General features: G+C 38.0%; 1 protein-coding gene across 3 annotated transcripts in view; it reads right to left on the bottom strand.

Annotated features, from left to right (window-relative positions):
• Ccnyl1 (cyclin Y-like 1) overlaps positions 1 to 19,658 on the bottom strand; it is a 34,606-nt gene that overhangs the window by 13,022 nt on the left and 1,926 nt on the right. For 2 of the 3 annotated variants that reach the window (XM_011238499.2, NM_001097644.1), the window contains exons 2-5: positions 11,582 to 11,656; positions 10,245 to 10,279; positions 4,147 to 4,247; positions 1,172 to 1,207 (exon numbers count right to left, since the gene is read on the bottom strand). In XM_011238499.2, coding sequence (XP_011236801.1) covers positions 1,172 to 1,207; positions 4,147 to 4,247; positions 10,245 to 10,279; positions 11,582 to 11,656 — 247 coding nt within the window. The remainder of the gene's footprint in view (positions 1 to 1,171; positions 1,208 to 4,146; positions 4,248 to 10,244; positions 10,280 to 11,581; positions 11,657 to 19,658) is intronic. The other variant, XM_006495953.3, reaches the window with a different exon arrangement.

The following is a 19,658-nucleotide window of genomic DNA, read 5'->3' as shown; positions in this document are numbered from 1 at the left end:
CCTCCAAAACCGTTCATCATATACATGAAGCATTGCCTGCTTCTTATGCCTGCCGACTGTGAGCGAGTGTGAACGAGCTGATCCTGGCATGGTCCCGGCTGTGCCAGCCGCCCCCCCCCCCCCACAACTGCACTGCACTTGTTTCCTGAGCCTGCTTACGTCTTTGATGAAACAGGATAACTAATGTCACTAAATCCTGACCTTTCTTTTTTAATATTCTGAATGTGATTTACTTGTGAACTCAACCAGCCCCTTATTACAGAATATCACTTTCATGTGTAACTACAAATACTCTCAAAATTGAATGTAGTAACTTGTCACTTTGAGGAAAACATAATTTGTCATGATAAAATTCAAGCTGTCAAGCTCTGTAAAAGCCAAGCTTGGGACCTTGTGCCTTCTGCTATGTGTCTTACAGCTTCTCCGTGCTCACACTTTCTGCTAACATTATAATAAGGGTGACTCATTATTCTCCATATGACCAGGATACATCATCCAACTATGCACTAGTAAAAGATACACTTATTAAACATTTGCACATTTATACAATGAGTACAGTGTTTAAGAGTTCACGGAGAGATACAAAACTCTATTACAATGAGACACCCTTAGTGTAGTGCTGTAGAGCATCAAAAAATCTGAACGCTTTAAAAATAACTTTCCGTCAAATGTATATGTGTGAGAACTGGTTTCTTGGTTCTTTAAAACAAACTGAAAGAAAGACAGAGAAACAAGGAAATCTATTTGTCTTTCTACCAAGACCTACATTAAAATTTATAGATATGCAAATGAAATATTTTCTCTCAATTTTACGTAGGAAAGTCATTTGAAAAAATTATGCTAACAAGATGGCTCTTTGCTGTGATTTTTTTACTGTCACAATGGGAACAGACAATTGTGACACTGTTAAACAATCTATAATGCATGCAGGAGATACCACAACAAGAAATTAGTTAAATTATTAGGATCAAGTTTGAAAAATTATGTGCTGGTTTCAATGTATATTTTTACATTTTAATATATATAAACCAGCAAGTTTAGAATCTTCAAACAAGGAACTCTATTATAATAAAGATTCATTTCAGGACTGTAATAAAGGCATGCTATAGCATACTATTTGGTATCAGCAAGGTAATCAGCTGGGATAGGAAGTTGGATTTAACATGCTCACCTGTTCTTTATGTGGTAATATATTGCTAAGGTCACACTGTGAAAGGAAAAAAAATATTTGAAGCAATTTGTTTTCTCATTTTCAAGCAGGGCTGACTTCCCGGGAAGCCCTGATGTCCTGCAGTTAGAACAGTACCATTCTACTTACAGTGCTCTGATTTCTTACACAACTAGACAACATGATTTTAGAAGACATATGATTTCTGTTGACTATGGCCATGTAAAAATGCTTATCTATCCCTCCTATCATTTGCCCTTCTACCTATAGAATCTTTTGTTCTGTGCAAGTTGCAGTATTTGTACATATGTTTAAACTTTAAACAGTAGGAATTTCGGATTAGGTCTCAGATTGCAGATGATATCCATTTAACACCACAGACCATTAGCTCCCTAAAGTAAGTAATGAAAAGTTCTGCATATTGAATAAAAGCATTTAAAATCACTTCTGTATGATTATTAGTAGCAAACTTAGTAAATATGAATGAGTGCCCACAAATCTGCTGATAAGACTAGCTACCCTGAAGTAAGTAGTGCTTTCAGTATAGCACAAGGTATAGTATTAATGGCAGGTATTCCGAATTAGTTTAAGTGAAATATTAGTAAGTAGACACGACCCTTTAGACACTATATTACTTTACTCCTAAGTTTGCCACAGATGATGTAAACTAGGGAACAAAGGGTTCTATTTGCCATCTGCCCATACCATCTAAAATGTAAAGTGAAAATGTTTGAGGGAAGGCAAATCTGAATTTTAGAAGTAGTTGGATATAAATTTAAAAATTTGAACTTTGTAACATTATTGGCATAAAAGATGGATACTTCTACAGTGCTTCAGTTTTACCCTCAGACTGATTTTTAAAATCACACACAAAAAAAATTGGTTCTGAAAAGGACACTAAGACTTACACAACAGTTCACCCAACAACCACTTTTATAGAAAAGGGAGGGGACCAATGTTTAAAACTCATGAATCTAAGGTCCCACACCAGGTGGGCAGGCACAGTTCTTTATTTTCATTAAGCAGTGGCTCCTAAACTTTGCCTCACACCAAAGTCACCCTGATATAAGATTAGCTCAAGGCATTCTGATAAACTGGCATTGGTTTAAGTCTAAGGTAACAAGTTCCCAGGGTGACTCCACTGTGCTGAAAAGGCTGGGAAGGGGTTAAGGAAGATCAAAGGACTTGCTCAGCCACTTTCTGCCAATGGCATTAATGCCTCACTCCCATCTCCTTTCTTAAAGTCATCTGAACTTATCTATGAATTGAAAGGAAGGCAAAACTGAAAAAATGCATGTGCTCACAGACACGGGTTTTTTCATTTATTTTATGTATGAGAATTCTATCTGCAGGTACACCTGCATGCCAGAAGAGGGCATCAGATCCCAGTATAGATGGTTTTAAGCAGACAATGCTCTTAACCAACGAGGCATCTCTCCAGGCCATATTTCTCTTGTCTTAGAAACAAAGTCTCATGTAGCTGAGGTTGGCCCCTAACTTGCTATGTAGCTGAGGATGATTTGAAACTCCTGGATCTTGCCACCTCAGCCTCCCAATTGCTGGGAATGCAGATATGAGCCACCATGTTCACATGCAGGCATGTATACTGAAAAAAGTTGTATGAGTCAAAACAGTTTTTTTTGTTATTGTTTTTGTTTGTTTTGTTTTGTTTTTTGATACAGGGTTTCTGTGTAGCCCTGGCTGACCTGGAACTCACTCTGTAGACCAGGCTGGCCTCAAACTCAGAAATCCGCCTGCTTCTGCCTCCCAAGTTCTGAGATTAAAGGCATGCGCCATCACTGCCCGGCTAAAACAGTTTTTTAATTTCCTCGAAAATCATGCGTTGTTGCCTATGATAAACATTTTTCAAAATTTGCTTTAATCTTTTTGGTAAATGTTTACTTCACCAAGTAAATTTACTGACTTTTAAAATATAATTAAAGAAAACAAATTAAAAACTGTACTTTCAAAAGTAGATTCCTAAAAGTTAGACTACATTGGAATTGGGAGAAGGGGATGAAAACTATTGGTGTGACCAAAGTTACTCTTTAAAAATATACAAATTGCATATAGGAACATCAGAATTATTTGAGTTCAAAATGATCTGAGGACTCTAATGAAACTTCCGTTATCTTTTTAGTCTCACAGATTGAGGCTTTCCTAAAAACCCACACCCAGGAATTATTGAACAGATGATTAACTCAAGACCCGCAGAGGTGGGGCTCAGTTTTTGCTGAAACACAATTTAATCTCAACTGTTGTTTTAAGTGTGAAAGGAAAGATAAACTACAACACATGAGAACTTGCAGATTTTAAATGAAGAAATTACTGATAATTGGCCAGTTTTTTCTAAAGCTAGGATATTAGAAACAAAATTAGAATTATAAGCTCATTATGAGTTTTAGACTGAGGAGTAAAATTAGGGATTAAAAGCATTAGCACTCTAAAATCAAACATTTCCCAAACTATGTTAAATAAAAAAATCAATAGTTAGAAACCAAGGAATCGGGTTCCCTGGGAAGCTCCAACCCTGCGCTCTTCTCCTGTCACTGTCGCAGGAGAACTCACCTCCGACTGTAACCTATGCACGGGGCTGCTCCTGTACTATGGTGCCAGGAGAGGACAAACTACTCAGAGTAGTTTCTGAAACAGTAAGCATTGTTTTAGGCCTATAACTGATCAACCTGGACACATCTATCACGTTCATCAGTGCTTTCACAACATAAATGCACCTGACAGAGGCACATTTTCCCTGGGATTTCTTGTTTGCTAACTGGCTCTCCTTTCCACCATGCAGTCTAAGATAAAATGGAAACTGAAATTTTACACTTAGTCCCTTAAAAATCAGTATCTAATTGACCCCAATGTCTTAAACTTTGTCTTAACATGACAATCAAACGACTGAAACGACCAGGCATGGCTCGGGTGCTCTAGCAGAGGGGTCTGTTGCTCAGCGCTGGCAGCCTAGTTGTACTCACCATTTTATTGTGGTTCTAAGGTTAGGCTGGCTGACTGTGCTGTCATCTAGAAATATTGTTGAGCATGAGCTATACTTTTTAGTAAGCTGCCCTGGAGATACCTGAAGGGGAAGGGAAATAGAAGAGAATGTCACGGTAAGTTAAACCTATAAAATGTGTTTTCTTTTTCCTTGGTTAGAATGTCAAATGATAAAGCATTAAGGTATTTACTTCTACAGTCCAGGAGTGAGTGCAGCAGCATGTGTGGTCCTGCAGGGAACCAAGCAGGCTTTGAATGTCCACAAATCACATTGGAGAGATGTGCTATAGAAGGCTGCCCTCAGTATGGTACCTACCAATCAAACCTGCCAAGTTCCTATTACAAACTTCCTTTATAAACATTATACACTGTTAAGTAAGGTTTCGGTATTTTCTCTTAAACAAATGGCAGCTTTCTACTTCTATACAGTCACTATAATAAAACATAATGCCTTGAATACTGGCATAAGAGCATCTTACTCTAAGAAATACAAGGTGAATAATAAATATCTTAGTGGCTAGAGTTGGTGTGCCTGTTGCCTACAAGCCAGAGGCCCCAAGTTTCTCTGGGCTGTTCCCTTAAGCATTAACATTTCTTCACATCTGAAAACAAAAGACAAAAGCAACTTGGGAAGTTAACCTTTATTTCCTGTGTTAAGTGTGCTGCCATTCTGTTTGTTTCTGAAGTTATTTATCAAGACACCTTCCTATTGTGCTCTCCACGGGAGCCTTACTCCCTCTATCCCCTGACTCCATCTACCTTCCAGCATATCTCTGCCAACGACCACACCGCAAAATGTTTCTCTTTGGGTTCTCCTAACCTGCTTTTCCAGAAGAATAATTCTCAATGGTCCTACCTCGAAATGCTGAGCACACAATCTTAATAGCTTCATGGAGTTCAAGTATTTGAAGAATTATTTATTACAGTTAAAATATTATAATATAAAATAATAAATATTACAGTGTAATTTAACTGTAATTAGATTACATAATTACAGTTTTAAAACTCATAAACACATGTAAGAGGGGCAGGCAGAAGACATGGTTCAAAGGGCAGAGCATGTAAAAATTGCCAGAAGCCCACAGTCAGAAACCCTCACTTGGTAGATGGAACAGTTAAAAACAAGACTGGAGATGTAGCTCATTGGTAGAGAACTTCACTAGTATGCTTGAGGCCCTCCATTCAACTCTAGTACTGAGAAACTAACTATAATCTGGGAGATAGTGAAGAATTACCTGTACTAGAGAAAGAAGACATTAACTTTTTGAGTCCTCTCAACTATCTTTAAAACACTTTAGAAGTATCCATTCATTTGCAAAGAATGCAGGAATAGAGCAATTATCAAATACTCAAACAGTCTAAAGTATGGTAAGATCCATTAGGTCCATGGTCAAATAGTGTCACTGAATAAAGATCAACAGAAGCACTCTTTAGAACAAAATACCAATAACTTAGCATTCTTAAAGAAAACCACTAATTCAGATGTGCCTTCCTTTCCTCTCCATCACACGGTCACTGTGCCCATCAGCCTTTTTTTAGAACCACATGTAAGAGGGGAAGGCAGAAGACATGGTTCGAAGAGCAGAGCATATAAAAACTGCCAGAAGCCCACAGTCAGAAACATGCACATGGTAGACAGAACAGCCTTCTGTTTGTTTCAGATGTTTCACTATAAAGCCTCTTGCTCTTTATCATAATGCCCCAGATGGTGCTATCTGAAACATTAAGTATCTTTTCAAGATAGAAGTGTTTTAGTTATATCTAAAGCTATGATGTTTAAGCTACTCAGTTAATATATGTACTTTACATTACCTATGTGTTAAAGTATATACTTTTATAAACCCAAAGATAAACAAAACATGAAAATGAAACTGATTCATTGAAATGCTTTTATTCCAGTGGAAGAAGATATCATTTAGAGTTACTATTATAGACTGGGGATCCCAAATCAAAATTCCTTGGGACAGAAAGTATTGTAGGTGTGTTGGCTAGTGTTTTTGTAAACTTGACACAAGTTACAGTCATTTGGAAGAAATCTCAGTTGAAAAAAAAATGCCCCTCTCAGATTGCCCTATGGGCACACCTATGGTTCATTTTCTTGAATGGTGCTTGATCAAGAATCATCATGATTGAGGGAGGGCCTGGTTCACTGTGGGTGGTGCCACCTCTGGGCTGCTGGTCTTAGGGTTGCTATAAGAAAGAGGAACATTCTGAACAAGCCAGTTGGCAGCACTTCTCCATGGCTGATCATTCCTCCTGACTTCCTTCCATGGTGACGGACTGTGATATCAAAGTATAAGCCAAATAAATCCTTTTCTCCCCAAGTTGCTTTTAGTCATTACAACAATAGAAATCCTTAATGAAGAAAGTGGGTTTTGGAATATTCTTATTACACACACACACACATACACACACACACACACACACTACATAAATCGTTGGATTTCCTGGGGATGGGACCCAAGTCTAAGGACAAACATTTTATATTTCTTATTCACACAAAAAGTAAAAGGTAATTTTATGCAGTTTTTGTTGTTTGCCTGCTACCTCATGAGGTCAGGTGTGGAATTTTCTACTTCTGGTATTAGGTTGACACTTAAAAAGTTTCAGATTTCATATGTTGGAACATTATGGATTCTAAATTAAGGAAGTACAACTTGTATTAAGGAGTAGCAGAGCATATACATGGTAACAAAAGTCAATTTTGACAAAACAAACACTAGAGATGAAGTAGGAACAAACTACAGACTAGCTGGCAGGCTGTCTAGTGATCCTCCCATTGTCCTCAATACAGTTTCTAATTATGAATGTACAGTGGGCTTGATTTGAAAATATTAAAACATTTAATTAGATCGTTTTTTAGCCCTCTAGCTGCTGTTCATTTTGCAAATCAGCAAACTACTGGCTAGAAACATCAACCTCTGTGTCTGTCAGTTCAGGGTGTAAACTCCTACTAAGACAGAGTTCTGTACCGAACCTAGGAAATGAGCTACTTCTTCTACTCAGCTCTGCTGCCCTCTTCAGGACACACTCCGAGTTTCAAGAGAAAACCCTTCATAAGACATCTTGCCACTAATCTGTATACAGCAGGGGACAGAGCTAACATGCAGCTAGTCAAACTTTTCAGTCTGGAAACTAGACAACGGCAGAAGGCAATCTCTGTCGAAGCCTGTAAGACAGGTGCTAAAGGGAGCTTTCTCTTGATGTTGCTTGAAAACGTAATAGTTGCCAGTTGTGGTTAGCACTTTACCATTGCTGGCCTGTAATTCCATAAACTACAGTAATAAACCCAAGTCTGCAAAATGTAAAAAGAAAACAAATCCCAGCAAACCCCTATCTAATAGGCGGTTAGTAAAAAAGAACAAAGCGTGACATGTGCATGCATGTGTACATGTGCAGCTTGATGCCGGAAGCGGTCAGAAGAGGGCCTCAGACCCCCTGGATCTGAAGTTGTGGATGGTTGAGAGCCAACATGTGGGTGCTGGGAAACCAAACTTGCAGGAAGCAGCACTCTTAACCACCAAGTCATCTTTCCAGCTCTAAATATGGATTCTAAATTCATTTAAACACCATGGACTGACCACAAACCTATTTCTTTATGAAATACCATTTGAGTGAAAGAAAGAAAAGTTTATATCAAGACCAGGAAGCAGGATTGAGAGGATTTTTAATGTTTTTAAAAGATGAAAGTTAAATTGGGCATGGTGGTGTTTGCCTACAATTCCAACATTGCAGAGGTGGGGCAGGAGGATCAGGAGTAAAGTACTAACCCATTAGAGCCGTGTCTCAAAACAGCAAAAGGAGGGGCATGGGAACACGATGTTGGCACCTACGGATATCTAATGGGACAGGAGTATGAGCAGACGAGAATTCAGAGACACCGCCCTTGGGAAGTAAGAAAAAACATACAGTGGAGCCAAAGCCAGCTAGGTCTGTGACAGAGCCCTCATTCTACCTGGCTCTGCCTTACCCATATTTATTCTAGCTACCAAAGCTGACAGTCTCAGAGATGCAAGGGCAGAAATATGCACTGAAAAGCACAACTGGCTCACTTTGGCAATTGCTAGAAAGCAAATCTTCTGTGAGCAAACAAAGTTTATAGGCAGAAAACTGAGTCTTCTCTGAAAAACAAACAAACAAACAGACAAAAAAAAACTGCCCTACAGATGGGGATCCCAGAAAAAGATACTGAGGCCAAGTAGGTTTGGCCTCCAAATCCTTACAAGGTGACTCTTCAGTTAAAAGTTTATGGTACTTCCAGTCACAGGAAGCCAAGGGCAGCTCTACAGTTGAGTGAAGCCTCTAGCAAGACAAGCAGATTAAGGCGACAGCAAAAGGGAATTAATGAGAATGCTAAAATTTCAGAAGTAAACAAAGCCCTAGAAAACACTCAAGAAGGGTTAAAATACAAAGCAAAGGAATCGTCAAGAAGAAAAAGATAAACTAGAAAGTAAAGAGGAGACAGAAATAGACAGTTGTACTGAAATCCTGGTCTAGAGACTCAACTTTCAAATAACAAAAACACAAGAAAAAAATATCAAAGAAACACAAGGAAAAAAAAAACCGTGAGAATGAATTGTTTGCAGACCTACTGGCTCTCAATAAAATTTAAAGGTCCATAACAAACTATATCATAACCCTTCAGAATGCTAGAGACTAAGTCCTTAACTTCCCGAGAAGGAGAATGTGCATGTATCATACAACAAATAGCAACCGATTTTTAACCACCGCATTACAGATCGGAGATATGACCCAGGGCACTTGGCTAAGGTTTTAATTGCAGGTTTCAATCCCCCGATCACAAGAAATAAATAAAAACAAATTAACAGACACACTATATCCTATGTACTTGAGATAGTAACAGAAAAGTATCCCAAGGACTGTTGAAAATTAGTTTCAACCTAGAACTCTATCTATAGGAGGAATTATCCAGGCCAGATCACTACACATACCTACATGTCCCCTCTCAAGAAAAGGTGTTCTGGTACAATATAAGAAGACAAAGGGAAACAGAGAATCTAGGACATTGAGGTAACAACACAAGAGAGAAGTCTTGAGACCTCAGTAACCTCAAAGACATATTCCAGGAAAAAAATTAAATAAAGTGAGCCGGCTTAAGCCAAACCCAGCCAAACCCAGAATAGGATGGCAAAGGCTGTGAAGGGGTGCCTGCAGGAGAAAACCAAGATGTATTTAGTAGATGGAAAATATTTTTTTGACAGACATGTGACAAATGTGACAACATTTGGGGTAAAAAAAAGATGGCTGGTTAGAAAGTTAATACTATACACTGAAAACAAGAATGTCTGTATCCACAGGGAGACCAGCAAGGGCTGCAGCCTGCATTTGGCTGTGTGAGCTCATAGGGCCAGGAAAAGTTATCCATCCAGAGGGCATGAAGAATTCAGATTCAAAACCACTGAAGACAAAAGACAGCAACTAACTATGTGCATAGTCATAATGAAACACTGACATGATTTAAAAAAAAAAAGGATATGGAAGAAGGAAATGATGGTCACAGTAGAAACAACTTTTACCTATATGATGGGAAATCAGCAGCTAGTACTGAAATTAATGGCTTGTTACTTCAATTAAAAATTAGGCGAAGAGGCTGGAAAAATAGCTCAGTAATTCAGAGCTTTTACCTGCTTTTGCAGAGAACCCAGGTTCAGTTCCCAGCACCCACATCAGGCAGCCCACAGCTACTTTCAACTCCAGCTCCTGGGGATCCGATTCCCTCTTCTGGCCTCTGCAGGCACATGTACACATACACTCTTGCAGGCATACACATAAATGATAAATAAATCTTCAAAAATATTAGAGTAAAAATGGACAAAAATTCATGCATGCCTGTATTTATGCCCATGTTATCTAACCATAAGTAAATAAAATGTCAGAATCCTGTTTTAAAAATGGTATTAAGTTAAACTTTCCTAAGTCAATATATTATGAGAAAAGAATTTTAGAAAATGTACAGAAACCGTCCATGCTAACAGTACTGCACTCAATACATTCTCCTAAAGTCACTACAGACACACTTTTAACCAAACTACTAATTCCTTTTCAACTATTTACTTACATGGTTTAAATGGTTGCTCTTCCTCTTTTCACGCACTAAGAATAAAAAAAAATTAATTGATCAATTCTGATACAAATGCCACAGAAAAATAAAAATAATTGCTACTATTATCTGATGGACTATCAACATGCAAAGGTAAAATTCAGTTCTACTTTAAAGAATAGTTTCTAACAAAATAAATTTGTCAAAATCAACTCTATAAAGCTAACAGCTAATAGGCACAAATGTGAATTTCCATATACAAAAGATAATGTGGAAATACTCTAGGGCAGGTGAGAAATTCAGCTAATAAAAATATTGTGCAATACACCTAAACACTGAGCCTACCTTAATAAGCCCTTGAAGGGAGTGTGCTAACCTAACCGAGCATGACATCCACAGCACACAGAGTCCAGAAGAGACTTGGCCACACCAGTTCCCCACACTGCCACCTCTGTCAACACTAGGCTGCATACTCAACACATTCCTCCCCACTGATGAGAGGGAACAGATAGCTTTTCTTTTACTGCTTTCTCGCCCTTTGTGCATGAAGATACAGCAGTAGTAACCAGAATGGGTATAGCTCAAGGCTCACAAAATACACGCAAGTACAAAAATACATGCTAAAAGCACCATGTCCCCTTAGTGTTGGGCTGCATTACTGCACCATTCCAGTATTGCTGGAGAATTCTCCATTACAGTCACAGTCAAAACCAACAGAAAAAGTTAGTTACCTTTTAAAAACGGAGGAGAGGGCCAACCAAAATCACAGAAAATAGTACAAACAAACAAACAAACAAACTCCATAGTTCAGACCCTCAACATAAACAAGCAGAAATCTACACACTACCAAACCTTTTAGGAATTATTAGGACATGTCTGATCTGAGGTCTGTTGCAATAGGATGAAGTTTTACATAGCCTGAAAGTTTTGAGTTACACATATCTGGGTGTGACACAGGCTTACATGGAGGGGGTACTATGTAAAATAAGGTCAAATGACATATATGAAACACTTGTTTGGATGTTTCACATAAAAATATAACAGAACCCAAAATCTTATTTATCATTAATCTTTGAAACACACTGTTGGATTAAGGAAGAAAAGGAAAGAGACAGACAGCCGTAAGCCCACACCACTTCTAAATCATGCATCTGTATCGGCAACAAGGTGGGAGTGTGTTTATAAAAGCGACATGCTCCCCTACAAGACTGCTAGTAAACAAAGCAAAGCACATCATCCCACATCAAAAGTCAGTGCACAGGCCCTATGGAGTGCTTCTGATACTGTAACACACTGAGTATCAGCAGTAGTTAGTCAGTCTTCTCCGAGGTGGGTGGGTGGGGAAATAGCCTTACCATCCGTTTGAGATTTGCTCAGGAAAATTGTGCTTGCCCTCGGGTGGTCGGAAGGGTTTGATTCCAAAGCTAGATCTACAGAAGGAAAGAAAAAGATGTATTATGTCAGGAAAAAAGTAGGTGTTTTTGAAAATTGTGACGAACACTTCTAACTTTCAGGGAAAGGGTTTTTAAACATGAACATGAGAGTAATAAAGGCAACAATATACAAATTCTACTGAAATTCTGAAGAATCACTCCATTCATGTGGAACAGGGATGGCTTAGACTCCTTAATTTACACCTAAGTAATCTTATGAAACTTTAGTAGGGTCATATGTATGCCCTTCCCTCTACTTATCTATGCTGATATTACTAAAATGTTTCCAAGACAGCCACGTACTGTTCAATGCATCAGATACACTACAAAAAAAGACACTTGGTCTTGATCTTCTTTACTCACTTGGCTAGCTCTAACTTCATTAGACAAGAGAATTTGTTTAGCTAACTGTATAGGAAGGAGTACTTCACCACGTATATTTAGGGCTGCATAAAGACTCAATAGCCTAATCCACATAATGTCCTTGAATATAGGACTTTTAACTTTTGCCCTCAATTTCTAAGGACACACTCACTTCTTGCTACAGTCTACCTTGGGAACAAGATGGGATAATCTTCTATTTAACTAAGGATTCAAGATAGAGCCTTAACTAATCATAATGTACACTGTGCATCATGTAGGAGAAAGGTCAAAATCTAAGACACTCCTTAGCAATGCTCACCTCAAGCCATTTAACCAATCTTGTCAGAAACTGAAACAAGATCAAGGTGGAGAAATGATAAGGCAACATTCCTGAACCCTGCCAGCCAGCATTCTACTCTTTGAAAAGGGGGTTTAGTGGTAACCACAGGGTACCTACTATATCCTTTGCTTTTACAGAATATACACTTGACATATTAAAAGCTACTCTACTGGGCTGGAGAGACAGCTCAGCAGTTAAAGATACTGTTCTTCGAAGATTTGAGTTTGGTCTCTAGTACCCACAGGAGGTGGCTCACAACTACCTATCACTCCAGCTCCTGGGGGCCAACACTCTCTTCTGTCATCCTCAGGTACCTGCACTTGTTCATATACGCAAACAATAAACAAACACAAATCTAAAAACCCCTACTCTACCAGCACTACTGTCACTAACTCAGCATGTCACCAATACATGTACTTAGATCTCCTTTCCTTATTCCAAATAACAAACTTAGACTATCACATGAATATATTCAGGAATTCCAATGCAACAGGAATCTGAATTACCTACTTTATTTTTAAATTATTTATTTTGTGATAGTATCTTACTATATTGTTCAGGTTGGCCTTAAACTCTTGGATCCTTCTACCTCAGCCTCAAGAGGGCTAAGAGTTATAGTTGTACAATCAGCTGATTCTTCTGAAAATACCCCCCCACACACACACACAATTTTTTAAAGACTTTTCTGACATTTTTAAGAGTGAGATAAAGTTAGCTTATATGGGCAAACAAAGCCATGTGTGCATAAAGTGACAGACAGAAATCTAAGCTGTTTCTAAGCTAAAGCTCTTTTCTAAAGAGACAGAGGACTACTTCCTTCTAAAACCAAACACCATCTGAATTAAAATGTAATTTGCAGATCACACTACTAAAATCAATTTATAGAATGAGCAGTCCCCACTGTGACAATAAAATTAAAAATTTCAGAAGATGGAGCTGAAGTTATATATCATTATGAATCAATACAGATTTCCCTGGGTTCAATTCCCAGTACTAGAAAAAAAAAATCCAAGGAATTTCACCAGTACAAGAAAATTATTAAAATTAAAGAGAACTGAAGTTTACAATATACATGTCAAATCAAGGAGATGGCTCAATAGTTAAGAACATTTCCTCTTGAAAAAGACTTAGGTTTAGTTCCTAGCATTCATGTTGGGTGGCTCATAATGGCCTAAAACAACAACTTTGGGGGAATCTGACATCCTTTTCTGGCCTTCTAGTGTTCATATACGAGCATGTGCATACACACAGACATACACTCAGATACACATACATTCACATCAAATATATCTTAGGGAGAAAAAAAGTCAAATCAAGATATACTCTTGTGGTTCTAAAGGTGAAATCTAAGAAGGTTGTGATAAAGGCAGTGACAACATGTCATAGCGAGGTATACATCCCGAGGCTGGCCAAATAATCGCAACTCTTGAGACTTCTCAAAAGCCAGGGAAGAAAAGCAAATGTGCTGGGGAACATTAGCTAGTTAGAAGATGCAGTGGCTCACTGGAGAAAAGCCTTTCCAGCAAAGACAGACAGAGGGAAGGAGGAGAATCAAATGGACTCTGAGTTCACTTAATTCCCAGGTCAACCTATATCTAGCTTCTCTCTTTGAACTCCTTGCATGGATTCTGAGATTTTGATGTATAATTGTAAACAGTTATGTTTACAGTACATACAGTTACTACTATGGATCACATTAAAAATGAGATGGGTAAAACTCCTCCTTAACCAAGAATTAGAGAAAGCTAAAGTAATGCTTCACTTTAAAACTACCAATAGATACACTCACAATCATTAACCTTCAGTTATGTTTCTTATGCATTTCTTAAAAATCAGTTCTTGGGTTGGGATTGTAGTTCAGCCATTAAGTACCTGGTCCTAGCACATCCAAGGCCCCTGGGCACTAAATCACAAGAAAACAAACCCTCTTAACAGTTCAAAACAACAAAGCCTCTTTTCAGCTCACAACTTGTGCTGCAATAAACAAACAAACAAACAAACAAAAACCCATCCTCAAACTCAATGTTTTTTAGTTGAATAATTATATAATGATAAGAGTTAAGTGTTATCCCCACTTTAGCTTAGCCAATCCAAAGTTGAGGATTTAGGCATAAAATTCTGCCCTTATGAGTACATAGTACTCTTTTTTGCATACTATATTTTAAAAACTCCTTAAGAAAGTTCTTCAAGTATGGATACACAAATGGCTAATTTCAATGGCTCAATATGCACTATGCAGCTTTCTAAAGAAGGCACACTGAGGTATAGTACCATTTATGTCAGCTTTCACTCCTGTCTTAGCTTTAGATACTTAAAATCATGTGTATAAATAAAGCCTATAGGAATTATATCCACTAGGGATGCAATGACAATTTGCACAGTGTTTTGAGAGAATATAAATTTTATGTAGCTACCGAAGTTTGCTATGTAACTTACCCTTTCCACTTATTGTAAATACTACATTTTGCTATTTTATATAGAATGGAAACAAGTCAGTAGACTGTGACCCTATACTTACATTATATGCACAACACATTTCTGTACTCATTAGCTCCATTCCCTAGAGCCTATGGAGATGCTGATAAATCATACTACTCTAGTCACCCTTACAAGACAACTATGAACCAAAGAAAGCTCTAGGCTCTATAAACACACACTCTCCACATACTTATGGATTTAGGAAACCTTTAGAAAGCTGTCAGAGGGGCTGCTGAAAGCTCAGTTGGAAACGCAGAAGGATGAGGAACTCAGTTTGGAGAGCCAGCACGCATGTAAATAGCCAGCTTGCATCTGGGATCCTAGTGGCAGAGAGGTAGTGACAGGCAGATCTCTGAACTCACTTCTCAATCAGCCCAGACTGTCTTAAGTAAGTACAGCAGGAATGAGGAAGATGAAGCCTTTCCTCCATTGTGAACTTGTACACACGTACAAGACACAGCCTCCATAAAGAAGCCTCTAAGAATGTTTTCAACTAGAACAAATATCTCAAGACAAGGATTATAATTAAAATTATAAGATCCATTATTATTGAGTTATCAATTTTAGTTGCAATTTAATTTGAAAGCAAAGGTAGGTAAATAAACTGTCTTTCCTCAACCCAAGATTCTGTAAGTTGTATGATTTACTTTAATTATACATGTCAAAAATACTAAAAAAAAATGCAACTTAGAATAACTAAATGCATTGCTAAAGGCTAAAAATGTTAAAATTATGCAATCATACCCCATCACAAAAATGTCCTTATCAAAATCAGGCACTTGTGAAAAGGCTTAGTCTCACTGACGAGCCCCTTCATTCCTTAACATGATACAGTACTAGTTTTATGGCTTCCAACACAGACATTCCAAGATTCACACCTGTATTGCCAACTGATGAATCTATCACTGAGTCTACATTTTGCATCATTAAGTAATTCTTACTTGACAGCCTCAAGCAAGCTTACCGCAGTAGGTCAATCTAGAGCTCAGTCCTGCCCAGTTTTTCTAACCTCCAAAGATCAGATCCTCTTCTGCATCTGTCTCCATCAGTTCTGTCTTGCCCTGCTTTAATTTCCAGTCTATGTTTTAAAAGCTGTAATTATTTACATATTGAATTTTTATATATTTATATATTTCTTCCTTGAGAGCATTTTACTCAAACTTTAAAGATCATTTCTGTTACACACTTATTTCTGCTTCATTGTATCCTCCTCAATGTTACTGTCTGAACACCAAATCTTCCTATCCTAAACCAGAAGGGCGAAAAGTGGCACGGGAACAGCCCACTTTGGGTCATCTTCTGTAATCACTATGCTGATAAGTTCTACAACTGGAATTTACATTCCTATCGACCATGTCTTACTTGTTAAAACCTTAGAAAACTCAATTTATAGTTCTTGGTAGCTTTCTTCTCATATGTAAACCAGCTATGATTCCTGTACTGCTTAACTCAAAACACTGAGAAGATAAAATGAAATACACAGGACACACACAATACTTTACAAAATTTCCACACCCACAAAAGCAAACAAGTAAATGGTGCCATTTCCTTGGTAAATCCAAATACCAAAGTAATTCTCAGACAAATATATACGTGCTTTGGCTCAACACTAGATAAAAGGGCATATAACGTAATCACTCACAGGAGGTCAAGAATGTCATAATGTTTTGTTTTGTTTTGTTTTTAAAGAAGCAAACACTTATTTCCCCATAGAAAATAGTCTCCCAAATAGATGACCTCTCCCTACCACTCCTCCATTCATGCATTACACCCTGAAGGTGGCTCTAACCAGAGCTCTGATTTATTTTATGGTTCCATATTTACTTTTCTGCATACTTCATACTTACTTTTACAGATACGAATGCACAGTCATGTGGGTAAGCCTGTTTGTCTTACCTGTCCCTTACTGCATGAGTTGCTGTCAATACCATTTTTTTTTTTTTTTTGGTTTTTCGAGACAGGGTGACAGGGTTTCTCTGTGTAGCCCTGGCTGTCCTGGAACTCATTTTGTAAACCAGGCTGGCCTTGAACTCAGAAATCTGCCTGCCTCTGCCTTCCAAGTGCTGGGATTAAAGGCACGCACCACCACGGCATGGCTGTCAATACCATCTTAAGGAAAAGAATACAGCAAGAACTTTGAAGATATATTGTTTCATACATCTTTGGTATAAATTCCTTAAAGTAGGGTTTCTAGACTAAATAAGTTAGCAATATTGTTACTTTGCTAAATTCTCCTTCACATTAGTAGTCAAATCATTTTGCATTTCCATTAACAATATATGACTATAACTCCCCTAGCAACCGCACTAAGTACTGCACTAAGTACTGTCAGATGTTTGGATTTCTCTCCCGCCCTACCAAAAAAAACTGCAGCACTTTTCATTCATGCTTCTCAGATCCCCTGCCTTCCTCTGTCACTCATTAGCATGTCCATCCATCTTTGTTACTTTTAAATTTACTTAATTTATGTAAGTCAGTCTGTTTTAGACCCCAGGCAATACTGCTGTTCTGTTCTAGTCACCATGGCTTTCTCTAAATTACTGTCCAGTCTCCCACCTGGTTCCCTTGCATACGTCATAGTCATAGTCTGGTCTTTTTCATAAGGATCTTGGTTCCCCTGGGTATAATCTTCCAGTGGTTTCTCATTACAACCAGAGTCCACATTGTTGTCAAGACCAACTTACCATATTAAGGTCTAATCCATCATTTCTCCAGGTGTCCCTCTCTCTTCTGTGTCTCTCTATTCTGTGTCTCTTCCTTTCTGTCATTTACAGACGCAAGTTTGTTCCAATATGAAAAGCTCTCGAGAGCTGTCTACAAGGCAGTCTCTCTTCACCCCCACTGCTTCCTTTCCTTTTAGGTCAGTTCACATATCACTTAAGGACAATAACCACCTTTAATCAACCCAGTGTAAAACTGTCCCCATTCCCAATCATTACCCTATCTGACTTTCTTCCTACCAGCTCAGCACATTCTTGATGATTCAGTCTATTCCCACCTGTCTTTAGAACAGAAGGATCAGGGTATAGGAAGGAACTACCTTGCTTATCACTGTCTCTTTCCGGAATACTGCCTGGTTATTCAAAGGTGTTCAATAAATATGTCTCAGGGTACTCAAAGCAGTTAAGTATCTTTCAGTTTTCCAATATTTCTAGACTTCATCTAATGCCATTTTTTGATTTTTTTTTTAACCTTAGATCAGTATTACTGACACACTTCTTACACCAGTATCTATTTAGAATTAAAGACTTGAGATAGTCTACTAAGAATCACAAAATCTAGATCAGGAATTTTAATGCTAGTAAAAAGTCAACATTACCATCAAATTGTCATCAGAAATAAATGCTTTTAATGCCAATGACACATTATAAGGACCAAAATCAAAACCCTAAATATTCTGTCTGAATTCAATCCAGAGGCAGAATGCACCTGTCACCGAATGTGCTACCTAGGAGAGTATGTATACTTTTACCATGAAGGACAGGTGTATCAGACACCCCAGCCATTGACTAGAGCCTGCCATAGAGCAGCATGCACTGGCACAGGATCGTGCACTCTCGAGAGAAGCACTGTTCTAGGAACAGGAAGCAGCGCACACAGATGGATCTCAGCTCTATAAAATGAAATGTTCGATTTACAGGCATATGAAAGGTTCAGGAAGCAGCAGCACCCAAATATTAATAAATGTTAGCTTTGATGACTGTGAACAAATCGTTTATTTGTATTTTCTGTATCTTACCAACATGTCTTTTTAAAAAAATGGTCAAAAGCTACTGGCCAGGGGAGTTTTTGCTCGGAGGCTTTCCCTACTATCACCCTTCTAAGGGATGGGGAGAAAGGGTCGCTTGAGAGAGCATGAGAGAGCATGAGAGCTGCATGAAAGGCTGAGAAGGAAAAAGCCTTAGTAGTATCCTTACTCTGCTCTAGTTACTCAAGTCACTTCCCATCAGTTATATCAGATACAGTGCTAGAGCCAATGGTTAGGGAATACTAATCAGAAAGTCTGGAAAGTGACTTTAAATGCCCTACATGTTTCAAAGGAAAAGAGAACATCATTTATGATTTTATCTAAAAAAGTCAAAACAATTCATTATAATAAAAAGCTACCTTTAAATCTAAATAAATATTTCTCAGATTCCAAGGAAACTTATAAAACTTTTTTCTAAAATAAAGATATTAAATGAAAATTTTCATGTGTTTATATATATTTGGTGCTTTGATCCAGTCAAATGCTGACATTTCTTATCACTGTAGTGAATGCCAAGGAATTTAATTTGACAGTTTTGGCAGCACTAAGGATCAAGCCTATGAGTTTGTATTTGCTATACTTAAACTAGTCCTCCAGATCTAAAAATGAAATTTAGAGAAAATACTGAACTGAAATTTTAATGGGCACATTAGTAAACTGAAATTCTATGATCACACACACACTTATTTTACAAAAACTTCTAAGCATTTCCTGTCCTATAACTTTATGCTGACATTCCTCTTGCCAGCCTTTCTTAATGTTGTCAAAGCATTCTCAGCTTCAACTCACAGTTAGCAGAACAGACCCACTTACAGGATCAATGTAGGTCCCACTCTTACCTGCCCTTTTCTTTCCTCTTTCACTGAGAGTACATATGAGCTACGAGATCTAAGGAAAGAAAGGTTGCCTCTGCATCAGCTAACTGAGACTAAGACGGGGAGGACCACGTACCACATGTTCTACTGTACAAGTCAAAATACAATAGACATTTTGACAAGATTTTTTTTTCCTGTTAAGAGTCCAACTCAGCACATCTCCCACCTCCACAGCACATCTTCCACCTCCACAGT

The sequence above is a fragment of the Mus musculus genome, chromosome 1 (assembly GCF_000001635.26).
Source record: "Mus musculus strain C57BL/6J chromosome 1, GRCm38.p6 C57BL/6J".
Classification (NCBI taxonomy): Eukaryota; Metazoa; Chordata; class Mammalia; order Rodentia; family Muridae; genus Mus; species Mus musculus.
This window is presented reverse-complemented; position numbering and strand designations above follow the sequence as displayed.